Consider the following 18,209-nt stretch of genomic DNA (forward strand, 5'->3'; position numbering starts at 1 on the left):
CACACGGCCATGTAAAATGTACAAACCCACTCCATCTGGTGACCAAACCTCAGCAGTGTCGTAAACAACAGTGGTCGAGCCGCTGCCTCACAGCACCAGTGACAAGGGTTCCATCCTGACCATAGGTGCTGTCTGTGTGGAGTTTGCACGTTCTCCTTACGGCCGCTTGGGCCTGTTTCCACGCTGTATCTTTCTGAAAAAAGAAAGTACCCTGGTCTGATGGTGAGGTGCAGTGGGGCAAGACTGTCAGAGTCTGGAGTCTAGAGTTGTCATATGTCCCAGATAGAACAGTGACATTCTTACTTACAAAGAGATTAAATAACAATTACACAACACCAAAAGTATTTTCCAGGAATGAAATTAAAAAGAATAATTTTTTTTTAATGGGTGACCATGTTGAGGCAAGTTCATATATTTTCAGGCAATATATATTGTTGGGCAATAATTCTTAGATTACCAAAATGCCATACTTCAGAGGTATCTCAAGTCACAAAATTATTCTATATAGTCTCAATATAAATAGAGATGTATTCATTTTTAATTTGAATAAGGAATATTATAATTCTATCATGTGTTAAATTATGGTGTAATTTAGTGCGTTGGACAATTAATGGAATCATTAAACATGTGATGCCAACTCACAAGCAGCACGCATCCTAATATCAGTCACTTTTAATGGAATACAAGGATTGGACCAAGAATATATACCTGTCCCACTGAGTTACTCCTGCATTTTATGTCCACCTTCAGTGTATAACCAGCATCTGCAGTTCCTTCCTACACATGTCTATCTAATATATAACCAGCCGAAGGTAGACAAAAATGCTGAAGAAACTCTTGGGTCTCGACCCGAGACGTCGCCTATTCCTTCGATCCACAGATGTTGCCTCACCCCTCAGTTTCTCCAGCATTTTTGTCCACCTTTGATTTTTCCAGCAACTGCAGTTCTTTCTTAAATATAACCAGCTGATGTTCTCACAAAGTTCCAGGTTGATTCATGTGGAGAAACGATGGTTGACGTTGGGAGGTCATTTTCCAGACCTTAGATGCAGAGCTGGGTAGGATGGAGGGGGTGAACATGTACAGGGAACTTGTATGCCCTGACTGAACAACTGCTTTTCATAGTACATCTTACCAAGGGGCAAATCCAAGCCAACATACTTTGCACACTTATATCTCCCCCCTCCCTCCCTCCCTCCCTCTCCACCTACATTCCTATTACCTACTAGACTTTGTCCTGCCTCTCCTCTCTTCCAGCCTCCCATCTCCACCTCACACTATAAGCAGATGAAATGTGTAGGAAGGAACTGCAGATGCTGGTTTAAACCGAAGACAGACAAAAAATGCTAGAGTAACTCAGCGGGGCAGGCAGCATCTCTCGAGTGAAGGAATGGGTGACGTTTCGGGTCGAGACCCTTCCTCAGACGAAGATGCTGCCTATCCTGCTGAGTCACTCTAGCATTTTGTGTCTATTCCCACTACAAGCAGTCCCACTAATCAAGAATCTATCTATCTATCTCTGCTTTAAAAATACCCACTGACTTGACCTCCACCGTTGTCTGTGGCAAAGAATTCCACAGATTCACTCCTGACTCTGACTCTGACTAAAGAAATTCCTCCTCATCTCTTTGCTAAACGATGTTGCACAAACATTGGCAACCTTCCATTACCTCTTCCGTTAACTGTGAAGGTGAATGAAGTTGAATTATGTCTGCAAAGTGTTGCTAATATCCAGTACCTTTACAAAATCCTGGTCTCAAATCCCATTCTCTGATCCCTGGGATGATTGGGTTAACTTACGATGAGCATTTGTTGGCACTGGGCCTGTACTCACTGGACAATAGCAGATTTCTTGCTATTGAGGGAGCGCAGCGTAGGTTCACTAGGTTAATTTCCAGGATGGCGGGACTGTCATATGTTGATAGATTGGAGCGGCTGGACTTGTATACTCTGGAATTTAGAAGGATGAGAGGTGATCTTATTGAAACATATAAGATTATTAAGGGTTTGGGCAGGAAACATGTTCCCAATGTTGGGGGAGTCCAAAACCAGGCGACACAGTTTAAGAATAAGTGGTAAGCCATTTAGAATGGAGATGAGGAAAAACTTTTCACACAGAGAATTGTGAGTGTGTGGAATTCTCTGCCTCAGAGGGCGATGGAGGCTGGTTCTCTGGATGCTTTCAAATATATAAAGCTCTTAGGGATAGTGGAGTAAGGAGATATGGAGAGAAGGCGGGAACGGGGTACTGATTGTGGATGATCAGCCATGATCACATTGAATGGTGGTGCTGGCTTGAAGGGCCGAATGGCCTACTGCTGCACCTATTGTATATTGTCTAATGAATGAGGGGGGACCTCATTGAAACATATAGAATAGTGAAATTGGATAGAGTGGATGTGGAGAGGGTGTTTCCACTAGTGGGAGTGTGTCTTAACATGTTGGTGTTGGAAGGAACTGCAAATGCTGGTTTAAACTGAATATACACACAAAGTGAGAGGAATAGATTGGGTAGATGCACAGAGTGTCTTGCCCAGAGTTGGGGAATCGAGGACATGGGTTTAAGGTGAGGGTGAAAAGTTTTAATAGGAATCTGAGGGGTAACGTTTGCACACAGAGGGTGGTGGGTGTATGGAACAAGCTGCCAGAGGAGGTTGAGGCTGGGGCTATCCCAACGTTTAAGAAACAGTTAGACAGGTACATTGATATGACTAGTGTAGCTGGGACATTGTTGGCCGGTGTGGGCAAGTTGGGCAAAAGGGCCTGTTTCCACACTGTATCACTCTATGACTATGACTCTAAAGAGCTGGAGTAACTTGGGTCAGACAGTATCTCAGGGTGTTGTTGCTCTTGGTCCTGGACTGGACAGCAGCAAGACTTGTTGAGTGTGTGAAACCTGTGCACTACAGGACCAGGGAGGAGAGGAACATATGCAGGAGGCCCACTAGATACTGGAATTAAAACACAAATGAATTGTAATTACCATGGACATGGTTGATTTATTTGCCAATTAGGCACAAGTGGGCTAAATGTGTGTTTCTTCTTAATAAAGAACACATACTTTAAAATGTGTGGGAAGAAACTGTAGATGCTGGTTTATACCCAAGATAGACAACATGCTGGAGTAACTCAGTGGGTCAAGCAGAATCTCGGGAAAAAAAGACATTTCGAGTCAGAACTCTTCTTCAGATGAAAGTAGAAGTGGTGGTACTAGATAGAGTCAAGAGTCAAGAGTGTTTTATTGTCATGTGTCCAAGATAGGACAATGAAATTCTTGCTTGCTGCAGCACAACAGAATATGTAAACAACTTAAGGTAACATTATTAACTGAAAATAGCCTATCACACCTCAAACCCTTTGCAAATGTAGATGAGTGCCTCGGATAGGCACTGCTTGCTACTTTGATGTTAATTGTTATCAGAGTGAGGGAAGGTCACCACTCACAGATCTTTTCCAAGGTGACGTCGGAGAGAGGTGACTCCTTGCAGGCCTTGCAGGCCGTGTGCAGAACACTTGTCTACTCATGTTTTAGAACATAGAATATCATAAGGTCATACGGAATAGGAGTAGAATTAGGCCATTCAGCCCATCAAGTCTACTCCGCCATTCAATCATGGCTCATTCTTCTAAACGCCACGAGTACAGGCTCAGTGCCGACAAACAAACATAGAAGAGTACTGAACTGTCCGTACCAAACATCAGAATCAGAATCAGAATCAGAATCAATTTATTTGTCATTTGGACCCCTGGAGGTCCAAATGAAATGCCGTTTCTGCAGCCATACAATACACAAAAATAGACCCCAGACACAACATAATTACATTTAACATAAACATCCATCACATAACTGTGATGGAAGGCCAAATAAACGTATCTCTCCACTGCACTCTCCCCCCCCCCCGATGTCAGAGTCAAAGTCATAGCCCCCGGCTGGCGATGGCGATTGTCCCGCGGCCATTAAAGCCACGCCAGGTGGTGCGAGGTCGCACACCGGGTCTTGATGTTGGAGCCCCCGGTGTGCGCTCGCAAAGTCCACGGCCATTCCAGCCGCGCGGGGCGGTGTAGTGAGGCCCCGCTCCAGGAGCTCTTCGACCCCGCAACTCGGGCGGGAGAAGTCGCCACCGCAGAAGCCCCGAAAAGCGGTCTCCCCCCCAGGGAGCCGTGGGCTCGGCGCCGTCGTCCACAGACCTGTAGAGAGCCTCCGACTCTCCACCAGCAGCAGCAGCAGCAGCAGCAGCAGCAACAGCACCAGCAGCAGCAGCGCTCCTCCACCGCTCCGGACCCGGCCAGCTCCGCCACGGTGAGGTGAGTCGACACCTGAGTCCCCGGTCTCTTCATGTTGGAGGCCGCTCCTCGTTGCGGCCTCAACGACGACTGAGGCCCGACGAGAAAAGGTCGGGTCTCAGTGCAGGGAGAGATTCAAAAAGTCCACCCCCCCATCCCCCCACACACACACCCCAACATAAAATAACAAACACTACATAAAAACACAGACAAAAATAATAAAAACGCGGACAGGCTGCAGAGGCCGCTGCTGGCCAGAGCCGCGCCGCCTACCGGATTCAAGTTAACACCAAGTTAAACTCATTTCCTCTGCCTGCACGTGATCCATATCCTTCCATTTCCTGCATATCCACGTGCCTGTCTAAAAGCCTCTTAAACGCAACTATCGTATCTGCTTCCACCACTACCCTTGGCAGCGCATTCCAGGCACCCACCCGCCTCTGTGTTTAAAAATAACTTGTCCACTCATCTCCTTTAAACTTGGTTGCTCTCGCCTTAAAGCTATGTCCTGTAGTGTTGAACATCTTCACCCTCGTAAATAGGTTCTGACTGTCTACCCTATCTGCGCCTCTCATAAATGTTATAAACTCTATCAGGTTTCCCCTCAACCTCTGGTGTTCTAGAGAAAACAATCCATGTCTGCTTGACTTCCTTGCAGCTAATAGCCTCTAATGCAGGCCTCTCTATTTCTGCCTCTAATGAGGCATCTCTATGTCTGCCTCTAGTGAGGCATCTCTAGTTGTGCCTCTAGTGAGGCATCTCTATGTCTGCCTCTAGTGAGGCATCTCTATGTCTGCCTCTAGTGAGGCATCTCTATTTCTGCCTCTAGTGCGGCATCTCTAGTTCTGCCTCTAGTGCAGACCTCTCTATTTCTGCCTCTAATGCAGGCATCTTTACCATTTTATTCCTGTGCTTTTTGTCTGCACTTAGTTTAGTTCTGAGTGCTGGTGATTGACTGGCAGGTACTAAGCATCCAGTAATTGTACGTTCCACATAATCTCCCACCATTGCCTCATCTGTGAAAGTCTGGAGATAAAGGTTTTTGTAGTGTCATTTTGTTTAAAATGTCGGCTAGTTTTTTTCGTTTTTCACAAATTGTCCTGCTTACTGCAAGCATTCGTTCTGTAGTTGAATGTTCACCGGTTCGTAAGACAGAGGTGCAGAATTTGAGAAATGTATGAGAAACAGTTAGACAGGTACATGGATAGGACAGGTTTAGAGGGATATGGGCCAAGCACAGGCAGGTGGGACGAGTGGTGATGGGACATGTTGGCTGGTGTCAGCAAGTTGGGCCGAAGGGCCTGTTTCCGTGCTGTAAGACTCTGACTCTATGACTCTAATTAGACCATTGGGCTCATTGAGTCTACTCCACCATTCGATCATGGCTGATCTATCTTTTCCTCTCAACCCCATTCTCCTGCCTACTCCTCTTAACCTTTGACACCCGTACTAATCAAGAACCTATCTATCTCCTTTGTGTCCTGGGTCTCCACCATTGTCAGAGTGAGGCCCAGCGCAAACTGGAGGAACAGCACCTGGGGCAGTTTACACCCCAGCGGTATTGACTTCTCTAACTTCAAGTAACCCTTGCTTTCCCTTTCTCCATCCCCTCCCCCTTCCCAGTTCTACCACTAATTCCACTGTCCTGATTAATAATGTGTTCAAGAAGGAACTGCAGATGCTGGAAGATCTAAGGTACACAAAATTGCTGGAGAAACTCAGCGGGTGCAGCAGCATCTATGGAGCGAAAGAAATAGGCGACGTTTCGGGCCGAAACCCTTCTTCAGACTGATCAATAATCCTGATTAACAATACTGTTTGTAAGCCTCATTGTCACCTTTCCTCAGCTAACAATGAACCATTCTACATTTCCTGGATCATCCTCTGGTTTGGTCTGATTCTCCAGCGCCTATTTTCCTGTTTCTATGATTTGATCTGCCGTTTTCCATATCTCTAGACTCCCTCTCCTCTGACTCTCAGTCTGAAGAAGGATCTCGACCCGAAACGTGGCCCATCCCTTCTCTCCAAAGATGCTCCCTGTCCTGCTGAGTTACCCCAGCTTTTTGTGTCTTCTGAGGTGTTTTGTCAAGTCAAGAGTGTTTTCAGGGTTATTGTTGACGTTTCGAGGTGGTTTGGTGCTAATTCTGCTGTTTAGTCAGAGCAATGTTAAACATTTTTCCTTTTTCTCCATAGAAATACAAAGAGCATGAAAAGTCGGTCATGGTGAAGGAAATAGACGGCTTTCAACTTGTCAAAAAACTGGCAAAGGACATGGAACAAATGTTTCACAATAAAGCTGAAGCCGTCAGAGTAAGTGCGCCATAAACCCGGCGATCCTTTCCCTTTGCCAATGTGCCTTGCCCTCAAAGCCTGCTTGTGGTACAGTTTGCATCCGATAGATTGCTGAATCTTCAAAGGTAATACGGTATTCTGAAAAAAATTAATGGTGACAAAGCGTTTTCCTGGCTGCAAGTGCGTGCAGAAATACTTTGTTGTGTTATAGACTCTTCATGTGATTAGTGCAAATTGAATCTGTATCTGACTGATAAAGACATAATCCCCAGACTTCAGCTACCCACCAGCTGCACAAAAACACATGCACTCATTCTCAAAGACAGTTATTGCACATTCTAATCTAACCAATTATTTTTTTATTGCATTTAACGTATTTACTACAGCTGGCAATAAAACAGCACACTCACACTTTCTGCTGAGGTGAATGAGTTTAAAGAGAAGAACTAAGACGCTGTATAAAGTAGTCCAGCATCAAGACAACGATACCAACCAAGATGCCGTCTCCAAACTAGTCTCACCTGCCCACATCTAGACCCCGTCTTTTTTCTTAGTTTATACGATACGATATGATACGATGGCACTTTATTGTCAGACCGAGGTGTGAAATTTGTTTATGCATACAGCCATACAATAAAATAAAGAACACAACACACAATAGAGTCCAACATAAAACATCCCCACACAGCAGAATCAAAAAGTTTCCCACTGTGAGGGAAGGCACCAAAGTCAGTCATCTTCCTCTGATGTCCACCCGCGGACGGGGCCTCCCGAGCCCTCCGCAGTCGCCGTTGCGGGCGGCCCGCCGTTCAGGCCCGCTCGCCGGGATGATGGAACTCCGATGTCGGAACGGAAGGCTAACCTCAGCGGCTTGGATCTCCGAATCGGCCGCTACCCACCGGAGTCCGCGGCTCCCGACGTCCCCAGGTCGCGCCTGGGGCGGAGATTCGCGCTGGCGTCCCTCGGCAAAGGGCCCCAGGGACTAGCGATGTTGAGGTCAGCGCCGCGAACCACAGCTCCGCAATGTTGGAGCAGCGGGCCCAACGCTCTGGAGCTTCAAACGGCGATCCAGGTAGGTATCGCCCGCTCCGCGGTGAATCCAGCTCCGCGCCGCCGCTGCCGAAACTCTGGTCCGGTCCCCGGTCTCACGTAGGAAAGGCCGCTCCGATCCAGTTGGTAGGCCGCGAGGAGGGGGGCGAGGACGCGACTCGGAGAAATAGTCGCATCCTCGCCAGGAAGTGACTTGGAAGCGGTTTACCCCTTACTTTAGCCCCCCTCCCCCACATAAAAGATGATGATGTTTAGAGATACAACGTGGCAACAGACACTTCGGCCTCCGCACCGGCCAGTGATCCAAGGGACAACTTACATTTATACATAGAAACATAGAAACATAGAAATTAGGTGCAGGAGTAGGCCATTCAGCCCTTCGAGCCTGCACCGCCATTCAATATGATCATGGCTGATCATCCAACTCAGTATCCCGTACCTGCCTTCTCTCCATACCCCCTGATCCCCTTAGCCACAAGGGCCACATCTAACTCCCTCTTAAATATAGCCAATGAACTGGCCTCAACTACCCTCTGTGGCAGAGAGTTCCAGAGATTCACCACTCTCTGTGTGAAAGAAGTTCTTCTCATCTCCATTTCAAAGGATTTCCCCCTTATCCTTAAGCTGTGACCCCTTGTCCTGGACTTCCCTAACATCGGGAACAATCTTCCTGCATCTAGCCTGTCCAACTCCTTAAGAATTTTGTAAGTTTCTATAAGATCCCCTCTCAATCTCTTAAATTCTAGAGAGTATAAACCAAGTCTATCCAGTCTTTCTTCATAAGACAGTCCTGACATCCCAGGAATCAGTCTGGTGAACCGTCTCTGCACTCCCTCTATGGCAATAATGTCCTTCCTCAGATTTCGAGACCAAAACTGTACGCAATACTCCAGGTGTGGTCTCACCAAGACCCTGTACAACTGCAACCAAGCCAATTAACCTATAAATTGTACGTCTTTGGAGTGTGGAGGAAACTGGAGCACCCGGAGAAAACCCACACAGATCATGGGGAAAACGTGCAAAGGCCATACAAACAGCACCCGTAGTCAGGATCGAACCCGGGTCTCTGGTGCTGTGAGGCAGCAGCTCTACTCACTGTGCCACCGTGCCGGCCAGGGAGATGAGAGGTTATGGAATGGGTTAGGCATGATGAGGGTACTTGTGGAATAGAGTTTGGGACGGACACTCACCATTAAATTAGACAAACCTCCTGTCAAAGTGATGCTGTTTCCCAATTATCAAGTGAAATGACTGCATGAGACGCAACAGCATAATCATCTTTCATCTACGTGTGAGAAAACCATCAAATGAAACTCTTTTAAAATTGCTTTATGCCGTAGGATTCATCATCATTAGACAATTTGTAATTTTCCAAATTGCATTCATGTTCTTGTGTTGTGAAACCTTCATAACACAGCAGTGAGCTATTGATTCTTCTCCTGAGATGAGCTGTGAGCTTTCAAAATAATTATATCATAAGTTCATGTGATAGGAGTAGAATTAGGCCATTCGGCCCATCAAGTCTACTCCACCATTCAATCTTGGCTGATCTATCTCTCCCTGCTAACCCCATTCTCCTGCCTTTTCCCCATAACTTCTGACACCCATACTAATCAAGAATATAACTCTGCCTTAAATATATTCACTGACTTAGCCTCCATAGCCTTCTGTGGCAAAGAATTCCACAGATTTATCACCCTCTGACAAAAGAAAATTATCCTCTTCTCCTTCCTAAAAGAACGTCCTTTAATTGTAGTCCTAGACTCTCCCACTAGTGGAAACATCCCTCCCTGCGTGCCGACGTATAATCGTCCACACTGAGGCACTAAAGACCAACATCTTACCCTGTCATTAACCTCTAGGTGTAATAGCTGGCGATACAGTGCCAAACGGGAGAGCTTGTTAGAATAACAGGAACTCTGCTAATATTTTTAGAGCTCTTACTGCCTTTGATCTAAGAATAGAAGGCATGAGTGACAGAAACATGGAAAATAGGTGCAGGAGTAGGCCATCCGGCCCTTCGAGCCAGCACCGCCATTCAATATGATCATGGCTGATCATCCAGAATAAGTACCCGTTCCTGCTTTCTCCCCATATCCCTTGATTCCGTTAGCCCCAAGTGCTAAATCTAACTCTCTCTTGAAAACATCCAGTGAATTGGCCTCCACTGCCGTCTGTGGCAGAGAATTCCACAGATTCACAACTATAAATCAATCAATCAATGTTGATTCATCAAGAATGATAACGCGTTGCCTGTTGATTTCCATGGCAGCATCACATTTTGCTGCTAATATTTGTTGCTGAGATCATGTTTCCAGCTCAGGGGTGCTGATGGATCACTCTTGGTGTTGGCTGTAGACAGCGAGAGGAAAAGCCTTTGTTGTGTTTAACGGGACAACTGCAACAGCACTGCCACTTCTGGAAAGGCCCTGCATTACAGTTTGACAGGGATTCTCTCACCTATCTTAAATTGAGAGATTGCGAGTGATATCAGAGAAAAGGAACAAAGGCAAAGAGAGAAAAGGATTGTGTGGGAAGGAACTGCAGATGCTGGTTTACACCGATGATTAGTGACCTTGATTAGTACAGCTTTGGGGCCCCACATCTGAGGAAGGATGTGCTGGCTCTGGAGACAATCCAGAGGAGGTTTACAAGGATGATCCCAGGAATGAGTAGGTTAACCTATGATGAGCGTTTGTCAGCACTGGGCCTGTACTTAATGGCGTTTTGACGATTGAGGGGGACCTCATTGAAATTTACAGAATAGTGAATGACTTGGATAGAGTGGATGTGGAGAAGATGTTTCCACTAGTGGGAGAGTCTAGGACTAGAGGTCACAGCCTCAGAATTAAAGGATGTTCTTTTAGGAGGGAGATGAGGAGAATTTTCTTTCGTCAGATGGTGGTCTTCTTCTTCTGTCGTGTGTCTTTTAGACCTGCAGCTCCGTTGAGGCGAGCCAGGCCAACGTGTCATCGTCCAGGTCAATCAGACCTCGTTCACCATTCGGTGGCCGGTGTTTGGGGCAACTGGTGACAATGTGCTCCACTGTCTGTGTTGGGTCCCCACACTTGCAGGAGGCGCTGGAGGCCCCACCTCTTCATCGCTACTCCATAGCGTCCGATGTCTGTCCTCAAGATGGAGGTGAATCTGTGGGATTCTTTGGTACAGAAGGCTGTGGAAGCCTAGTCAATGGATATATTTAAGGCAGAGATAGATAGATTCTTGATTAGTACGGATGTCAGAGGTTACGATCAGCCATGATCACAATGAATGGCAGTGCTGGCTCGAAGGGCCGAATGGCCTCCTCCTGCACCTATTTTCTATGTTATGGGGAGAAGGCAAGAGAATGGAGTTAGGAGGGAGAGATAGATCAGGCATGATTCAATGACAGAGTAGACTTGATGGGCCAAATGGCCTAATTCTCCACCTATCACTTATGAACTTAAGATAGGCACAAATGCCAGAGTAACTTAGTGGGTCAGGCAGCATCTCTGGATAGAAGGAATGGGTGACATGGGTCCAAGGAATGCCATCTTAGTTTAGGATGGAAATTCAGATGCTGGTTTAAGTCTGAAGAAGGGTCTCGACCAAAAACATCACCCATTCCTTCTCTCCAGAGATGCTGCCTGTCCCGCTGAGTTAATCCAGCATTTTGTGTCTATCTTTTAGAGAAAATGATCGATTGATTGATTGAAAGATACAGCATGGAAGTAGGCCCTTCGGCCCACCGAGTCCACACCGACCAGTGCTCACCGGTTGACACTAGTTCTATGTTATCACACTCTCTCATCCACTCCCCACACACCAAGGGCAATTTTCAGAGGACCAATTAACTTGCAAACCCGCACGTCTTTGCGATGTGGGAGGAAACCCATGCGGTCAAAGGGAGAACGTGCAAACTCCACACAGAGAGCACCCAAGGTCAGGATGGAACCTGGGTCTCTGGCGGTGTGAGGCAGCATAACCATGCCCCCACTCCCAGGAGGAAAATAGATAGGAAAGGTTTAGATGGACAGGGGTCCACCGCAGGCAAACAGGACTAGTGTGGATGGGGTATCTTGTCAGCACAGACATGTTAGGCCGAAGGGCCTGTTTCCATGCTGTATGACTCTATGATGTAGAAATTAATAGCTACGGAAAATACGAAATGAATCCTGTGTTTTTTTAATAATTATTGAATGTTTGAAGTGATCAATATCATTGATTATGTGGACATTTTCAAATGCAGGTTGAATTGAGAATTTGTAAGGCAATCAAGCAAATGGCTGCACATTTTGAGATAAGTTTGGATCATCTGTGCTGATCATTAGCAAGCATTGTGATTAACACCATAAAGCCAGACATTTTGAAATGTATTTTAAAATTATAAGATGTATATACAACCAGCATTCAGTTCAGTTCAGTTTAGTTTATGTCACTGAACCGAGGTACAGTGTAAAGCTTTTGTTGCGTGCAAGCCAGTCAGCAGAAAGACAATACATGATTATAGTCGAGCCATTTACACTGTATAGGTATATGATAAGGGAATAGTGTTTAGTGCAAGGTAAAGCCAGCAAAGTCCGATCAAAGATAGTCTGAGGGTCACCATTGAGGTAGATAGCAGTTCAGGACTGCTCTCTGGCTGTGGTAGGATGGTTCAGTTGCCTGATAACAGCTGGGAAGAAACTGTCCCTGAATCTGGAAGTGTGCATTTTCAGAGTTCTGCACCTTTTGCCCGATGGGAGAGGGGAGAAGAGGGAGTGGCCAAAGTGCGACTCATCCTACATTATGCTATTGGTCTTGCCGAGTATTTTACTGTCAGTTGGTTTGTTAAGGTTGTAACGTTACTCTTATTGATGTTAAAACCTGGACACACCTCAACAATTTGTGAACAATGCTTCCCGTTTGCAGGTGAGTTTTCACAGGGCTCACTTACACTCACATCAGGTCTCTGCTTCCTGTCATTGTGAGGCAGAAGGCTGTGAAATTGTTAACTTTGAGGTATCTGCTTTAAAATGGTCAATGTGATATGCAGGGAATGGAGGGCAAACAGCCAACAAAGGCCTGTTTCCTTTATCACTGTTACTTTTTTGCAGATCTTGGTGCATGGTAAAGCCGGTAAAGTCCGATCAAAGATCACCAATGAGGTAGATAGTCGTTCAGCACTGGTTGCAGTAGGATGGTTCAGTTGCCTGATAACAACTGGGAAGAAACTGTCCCTGATGTGTTTCACATGCAGGCAAAGGAGGGCTGAAGGGTCTGTTCCCGTTTTGTACTGTTCTACGTTCTATGTTCTTTGTTCCAAGAGTTGGTCTTGACATCATGTGTGGCCTGGTCATTGTGGCCAGGTCATTGTGGCCAGAGTCATGTGTGGCCTGGTCATTGTGGCCAATCATGTGTGGCCTGGTCATTGTGGCCAGAGTCATGTGTGGCCTGGTCATTGTGGCCAGAGTCATGTGTGGCCTGGTCATTGTGGCCAGTCATGTGTGGTCTGGTCATTGTGGCCAATCATGTGTGGCCTGGTCATTGTGGCCAATCATGTGTGGCCTGGTCATTGTGGCCAGAGTCATGTGTGGCCTGGTCATTGTGGCCAGAGTCATGTGTGGCTGGTCATTGTGGCCAGAGTCATGTGTGGCCTGGTCATTGTGGCCAATCATGTGTGGTCTGGTCATTGTGGCCAGTCATGTGTGGCCTGGTCATTGTGGCCAATCATGTGTGGCCTGGTCATTGTGGCCAATCATGTGTGGCCTGGTCATTGTGGCCAGTCATGTGTGGCCTGGTCATTGAAGGCCGGAGGGATTGTTGATCTGCTGCACTGTCTGTGTTAAATCATCAGCTACCCAGAGGGGAGGTAGGAGAGTGGATTTTTCTGTGGGTGAACATTCAAGACCAAGGGCAGCACGGTGGCGCATCGGTAGAGTTGCTGCCTCTCAGCGCCAGAGACCCGGGTTCGATCCTGACCTCGGGTGCTGACTGTGCAGAGACTGTACATTCTCCCCGTGACCTGCATGGGTTTTCTCCAGGAGCTCTGGTTTCCCCCCACACTCCAAATACGTACAGGCTTGTAGGTTAATTGGTTTGATATAATTGTAAATTGTCTGTAGTGTGTGTCGGATGGTGCTAGTGTGTGGGGATCGCTGGTTGGCATGGACTCGATGGGCTGAAGGGCCAGTTTGCGCGCTGTATCACTCTGTGACTCTATGAATGGTAATTGTTATTTTTCTCTTGATTGTGATCTTCCATTGTCAGCCGATCTTTTTTCTAATCTATTCCCGCCCGTCAGCCATCGCTCTGTGGAATATTTCTGTTATTCTTTTTCACTTTTCTCTCACATTCTCATCCATTTCTGCCATTTCTGTTTTGCGGCTCTTTGTCACACGGCTTGTATCTTTCTTGCTGGCCTTGCTGATTTTCCTCTCGTGTCTCCGCCTGCTGTACCCGGGAAGATTGCAGCGAACATACTGTACAAGCCTCCAGTGCTGGGATCTGGTTGAACAAGCACAAATTGGCTTCTGTGCTTCATGGCACTGCGAATATCACTGCACGTAAATCCTCTCTGCATACTAAAATGCCAGCGGTACCCAACGTACAAGGTGCATTCGCAAACAGATTGTCAAAATAAATTGCTTAGTAGGCTGGTAATTGTATTGGAAATTAAGAAGAAAGAAACAGAAATGGTGAAATCTGTGCCAGAAATGATTGCTCTTTGTTCATTGGGAGAAGGTTATATCCTGGTTTGTAATTCATTTTAAATCCATCACGATATGTCACATATAGTCAATTAGAAACTTGTTTCATTTATTTAGTGTAGGTTAAAGAAAATTATACACAAGTGAATTGAAATTAACCTGGATAAGAAGAAAGCCAGAGATTATCAGGCCAAATGTGTAGAAAAGAACTGCAGGTGCTGGTTTAAATCAAAGATAAACGCAAAATGCTGGAGTTCTCTCCAGAGATGCTGCCTGTCCCACTGAGTTACTCCAGCATTTTGTGTCTACCTTAGATTATCAGGCAATGTTCTTTGGAGTCAATGAAACCAACAGATATCCAAAGTATAATATTTCTAAACAGTAAATATTTTATAATAAACAGTCTATATTTTGAATGCATTGAAACCTTTTCTGATAACATGGAAAGGAATCAGAGAAATTAAATCAACGCAGAGAAATGCAGATGAAATTTAATGTAAATTAGTGATAATCTGAATGGAAAGAGAAGAGATGTGCAGTGTTTCGTAAACGGACACTCAAATGTCAAAAAGAAAACAATGTTGACATGAATAATGATGAGCTGTAAGAATTAGAGAATTCCTGACTGCTTTTCCTCAATATTTCACAGTTATTTGTGTCTGAAAAGCCAACCTAGTGATGTCATTCACTGAATTGAGAGAATTAAATTGAGAATTTCCCTCCGGGGATGTATCGTAAAGATTTTGGACAATGCCATATTTGTTCACAAAGAATATTCAAGGGTAATTTATTGTTGATGTTGATTAGTTTACTTATAGTTTTGTTTATCATTGCCATGTGCACCGAGGTACAGTGGAACGATTTTGGCTGGGTGTTATCACATCAAAGAAAGGACTGTATAAGATTACAATAAAGTCCAATAAAGTCCGATTAAAGATAGTTCAAAGGTCTCCAATGAGGTAGATGGGAGGTCAGGGCCACTCTTTAGTTGGTGAGAGGACAGTTCAATTGTTAATTAATTAGTTAGTTAGTCGTTAAGATGAAGAGTAGATAATAGAAAGCGCAGTGCCCGAGAATTCAGGACACCACAGGTTTTGAATAGTCATAAATTGATGTAGAGATGTTTTGTACAAAGCCTTAGATTCAAAGAAGCTGCTGACTGCTTGTTTTATGACACGGATGCTCATTATGGCTTCTGAATGAAAAGTAATTGCCACTGTACAGCAATTGAATTCCATCGACGAAGCATTCAGCTCACTGATGTGTTCGGGCTGCATTGGTTGTGGAGACTCGGTGTGAGAGTCACATCCTATTATCCTGTACAGTGCGTTAGTGTTTGCATTAATGTAATGTCTTCTCCATTAATGTCATGTTTGCTTGGTATTATCAAAGGGTTTTACTGGTTAACTTTTTGATCCACTGCTGTACTTTACAGCATCAATGTTGAAGTGTTTTATTGTCGTATGTCCCAAATAGTACATTGACATTCTTACTTGCAGCAGCACAACACAATATGTAAACATAGTACATTGTAAACAATATAATAAACGAGAAAAACACACACACACTCTCACTCTCACTCACACACACACTCTCTTTCACACACACTCTCACTCACACACACCCAATCTCTCTCTCACTCTCTCTCTCTCACACTCTCTCTCACTCTCTCACATAAAAAACAAACAAACAATAATAGTGTAAAGAGTAAACCAATGGTGGCGAACTTATTTGTAGGTTGTAGCGTGGTAAAAGAACAATTGGAGATGTCTCTTTGTTCCCCGTTACTAGAGCAGAGAGCCAGTCTACATGGAGGAGGTGGTCAGGCATATATGTACCTTGGTAGAACTAGTCCATCTGTACCATCATGCAGAATCTACAGCCACTCGGACCCCAGATAACATCTTCTGTTTGAGAAACCTACCACTCACAGTGAAACACAGCATGGAAACAGGCCATTTGGCCCAAGATAGACACAAAAAGCTGAAGTACCTCAGTGGGACAGGCAGCATCTCGGAGAGCAGGAATGGGTGACGTTTGGGTCAACTTGTGCATGCCGGCCAAAATGCCCCATCTAAGCTCGTCCCACCTGCCCGCGTTTGGCCCATATCACCTCTAAACGTGCCCTATCCATATACCTGTCCAAGTGTCTTTTAAATGCTGCTTTACCACCTGCCTCAACTACCTCCTCTGGCAGCTCGTTCCATAAACTCATCACCTGTGTGAAAGAATTGCCTCCCAGGTTCCCATTGAATTTTTCCCCCTCTCATCAGGACCCTACTATTCACTGGTATTTAAACAGAAACCCATCATATGTTTAGTTTGCAATCTTGCAACATCAATGGGACATATAACAGGTGGTAAAAGAGGGGTGAGATGATTCACTACAGAATAAACCCCCTCAATAAGGAAATGAGGTCGATGGGATTAGACCATTGTCAGATCCATAGATCATCAAATGCCAAAGCCCCATTGACTGCTTTAGTTAAGCGTTGCTATCATTCAGATTTAAAGCAACTTATTTGTTAATTATGGATCAGGTAGAGATATAATTAAAGATACCTGGAGTTAATTTCCTGCCAGTCCCATCAGGCATACAGCACCATACTCGTACAGCTGAAGGGTTTAGATAAATGCACAGCTGTTTGACCAGAGATCTTTCTGAGTTTAATTATGCCCTTCAGCATTTCCATTCAATGTTTTTGCTTTCTTCTGTAAAGTTCAATTACTTCAATATGCATAATTAAATAACTTAACTTCCTTTTTTTTAAAGCCTTTTTCAAATGAATACAACTTTCACCTGAATATTTTGTGCCCGAGTTCAGTTTAGTTTAGAGATACAGCGCAGAAACAGGCCCTTCGGCCCACCGAGTCCGCTCCGACCCGCGATCTCTGCACATTAACACTGTCCTACACACACTAGGGACAATTTACATTGTCCCTGTTCGTCTTTGGAGTGTGGGAAGAAACCGAATATCCCGGAGAAAACCCACGCGGTCACGGGGTAAAACGTACAAACTACGTACAGACAGCGCGCATAATCGGGATCTGGTGCTGTGAGGCAGCAGCTCTACCCGCTGCACCACCGTGCCGGCCAGGGCGATGAGAGATTATGGGCCAGGTTAGGCAGCATGAGGGAACTTGTGGAATGGAGTTTGGGATGGGCACTCACCATTAAATGAGATGATCTTCCTGTCAAAGTTAGGCAGCAACTCTACCGCTGCACCACCGTGCTGCCCTGTAACACCAGCCTGCTTGCATTTTCCGGTTCAGATACAATTTCAATCCTCACAACGTAATTTCTTTCATATATATCAACAACAATGTTCGATATTAGAGCATGCATGCCCAGAATCACTCGAGGGCATAGCTTTAAGGTCTCTTCTTCTTCTTCGAGTCCGTTGCAATCTCAGATGTCGTTCTGCCAGTATCTGGTGAGCTTTCAGGTGGGATGGGTAAAGATTAAAGAAGATGTGTTTACCTCTCAATGTGAAGCTATGCCTTCTAGTCTTTGATTTTTTGCCATCCTGGACGAAAGGTTCTGACTGTCTACCCTATCTCTGCCTCTCATCATTCTCTGCACTTCAACCTCTTCCCGCAACCTCTGGCGTTCCACAGAAAGCAATCCAAGTTAGGTTACCCCTTGTCCTTTGTTCTTTACTAGAAGGACCATTGGTCGGCACGATGGCGCAGCGGTAGAGTTGCTGCCTCACAACACCAGAGACCCAAGTTTGATCCCGACTACGGGTGCCTTTTGTACAGAGTCTGTACATTCTTCCCGTGACCTGCATGGGTTTCCCGGTTTCAAGTCAAGTCAAGTTTATTTGTCACATACACATACGAGATGTGCAGTGAAATGAAAGTGGCAATGCTCCCACACTTCTCCCACACTCCAAAGACATACAGGCTAATTGG

General features: G+C 45.4%; 1 protein-coding gene across 3 annotated transcripts in view; it reads left to right on the forward strand.

The window, feature by feature from the left end:
- cacna2d3a (calcium channel, voltage-dependent, alpha 2/delta subunit 3a) overlaps positions 1-18,209 on the forward strand; it is a 412,076-nt gene that overhangs the window by 76,919 nt on the left and 316,948 nt on the right. For all 3 annotated transcript variants that reach the window (XM_055647516.1, XM_055647518.1, XM_055647517.1), the window contains exon 3: positions 6,478-6,594. In XM_055647516.1, the coding sequence (XP_055503491.1) occupies positions 6,478-6,594 (117 nt within the window). The remainder of the gene's footprint in view (positions 1-6,477; positions 6,595-18,209) is intronic.

Source organism: Leucoraja erinacea, chromosome 16, assembly GCF_028641065.1.
Source record: "Leucoraja erinacea ecotype New England chromosome 16, Leri_hhj_1, whole genome shotgun sequence".
NCBI classification, from domain to species: Eukaryota; Metazoa; Chordata; class Chondrichthyes; order Rajiformes; family Rajidae; genus Leucoraja; species Leucoraja erinaceus.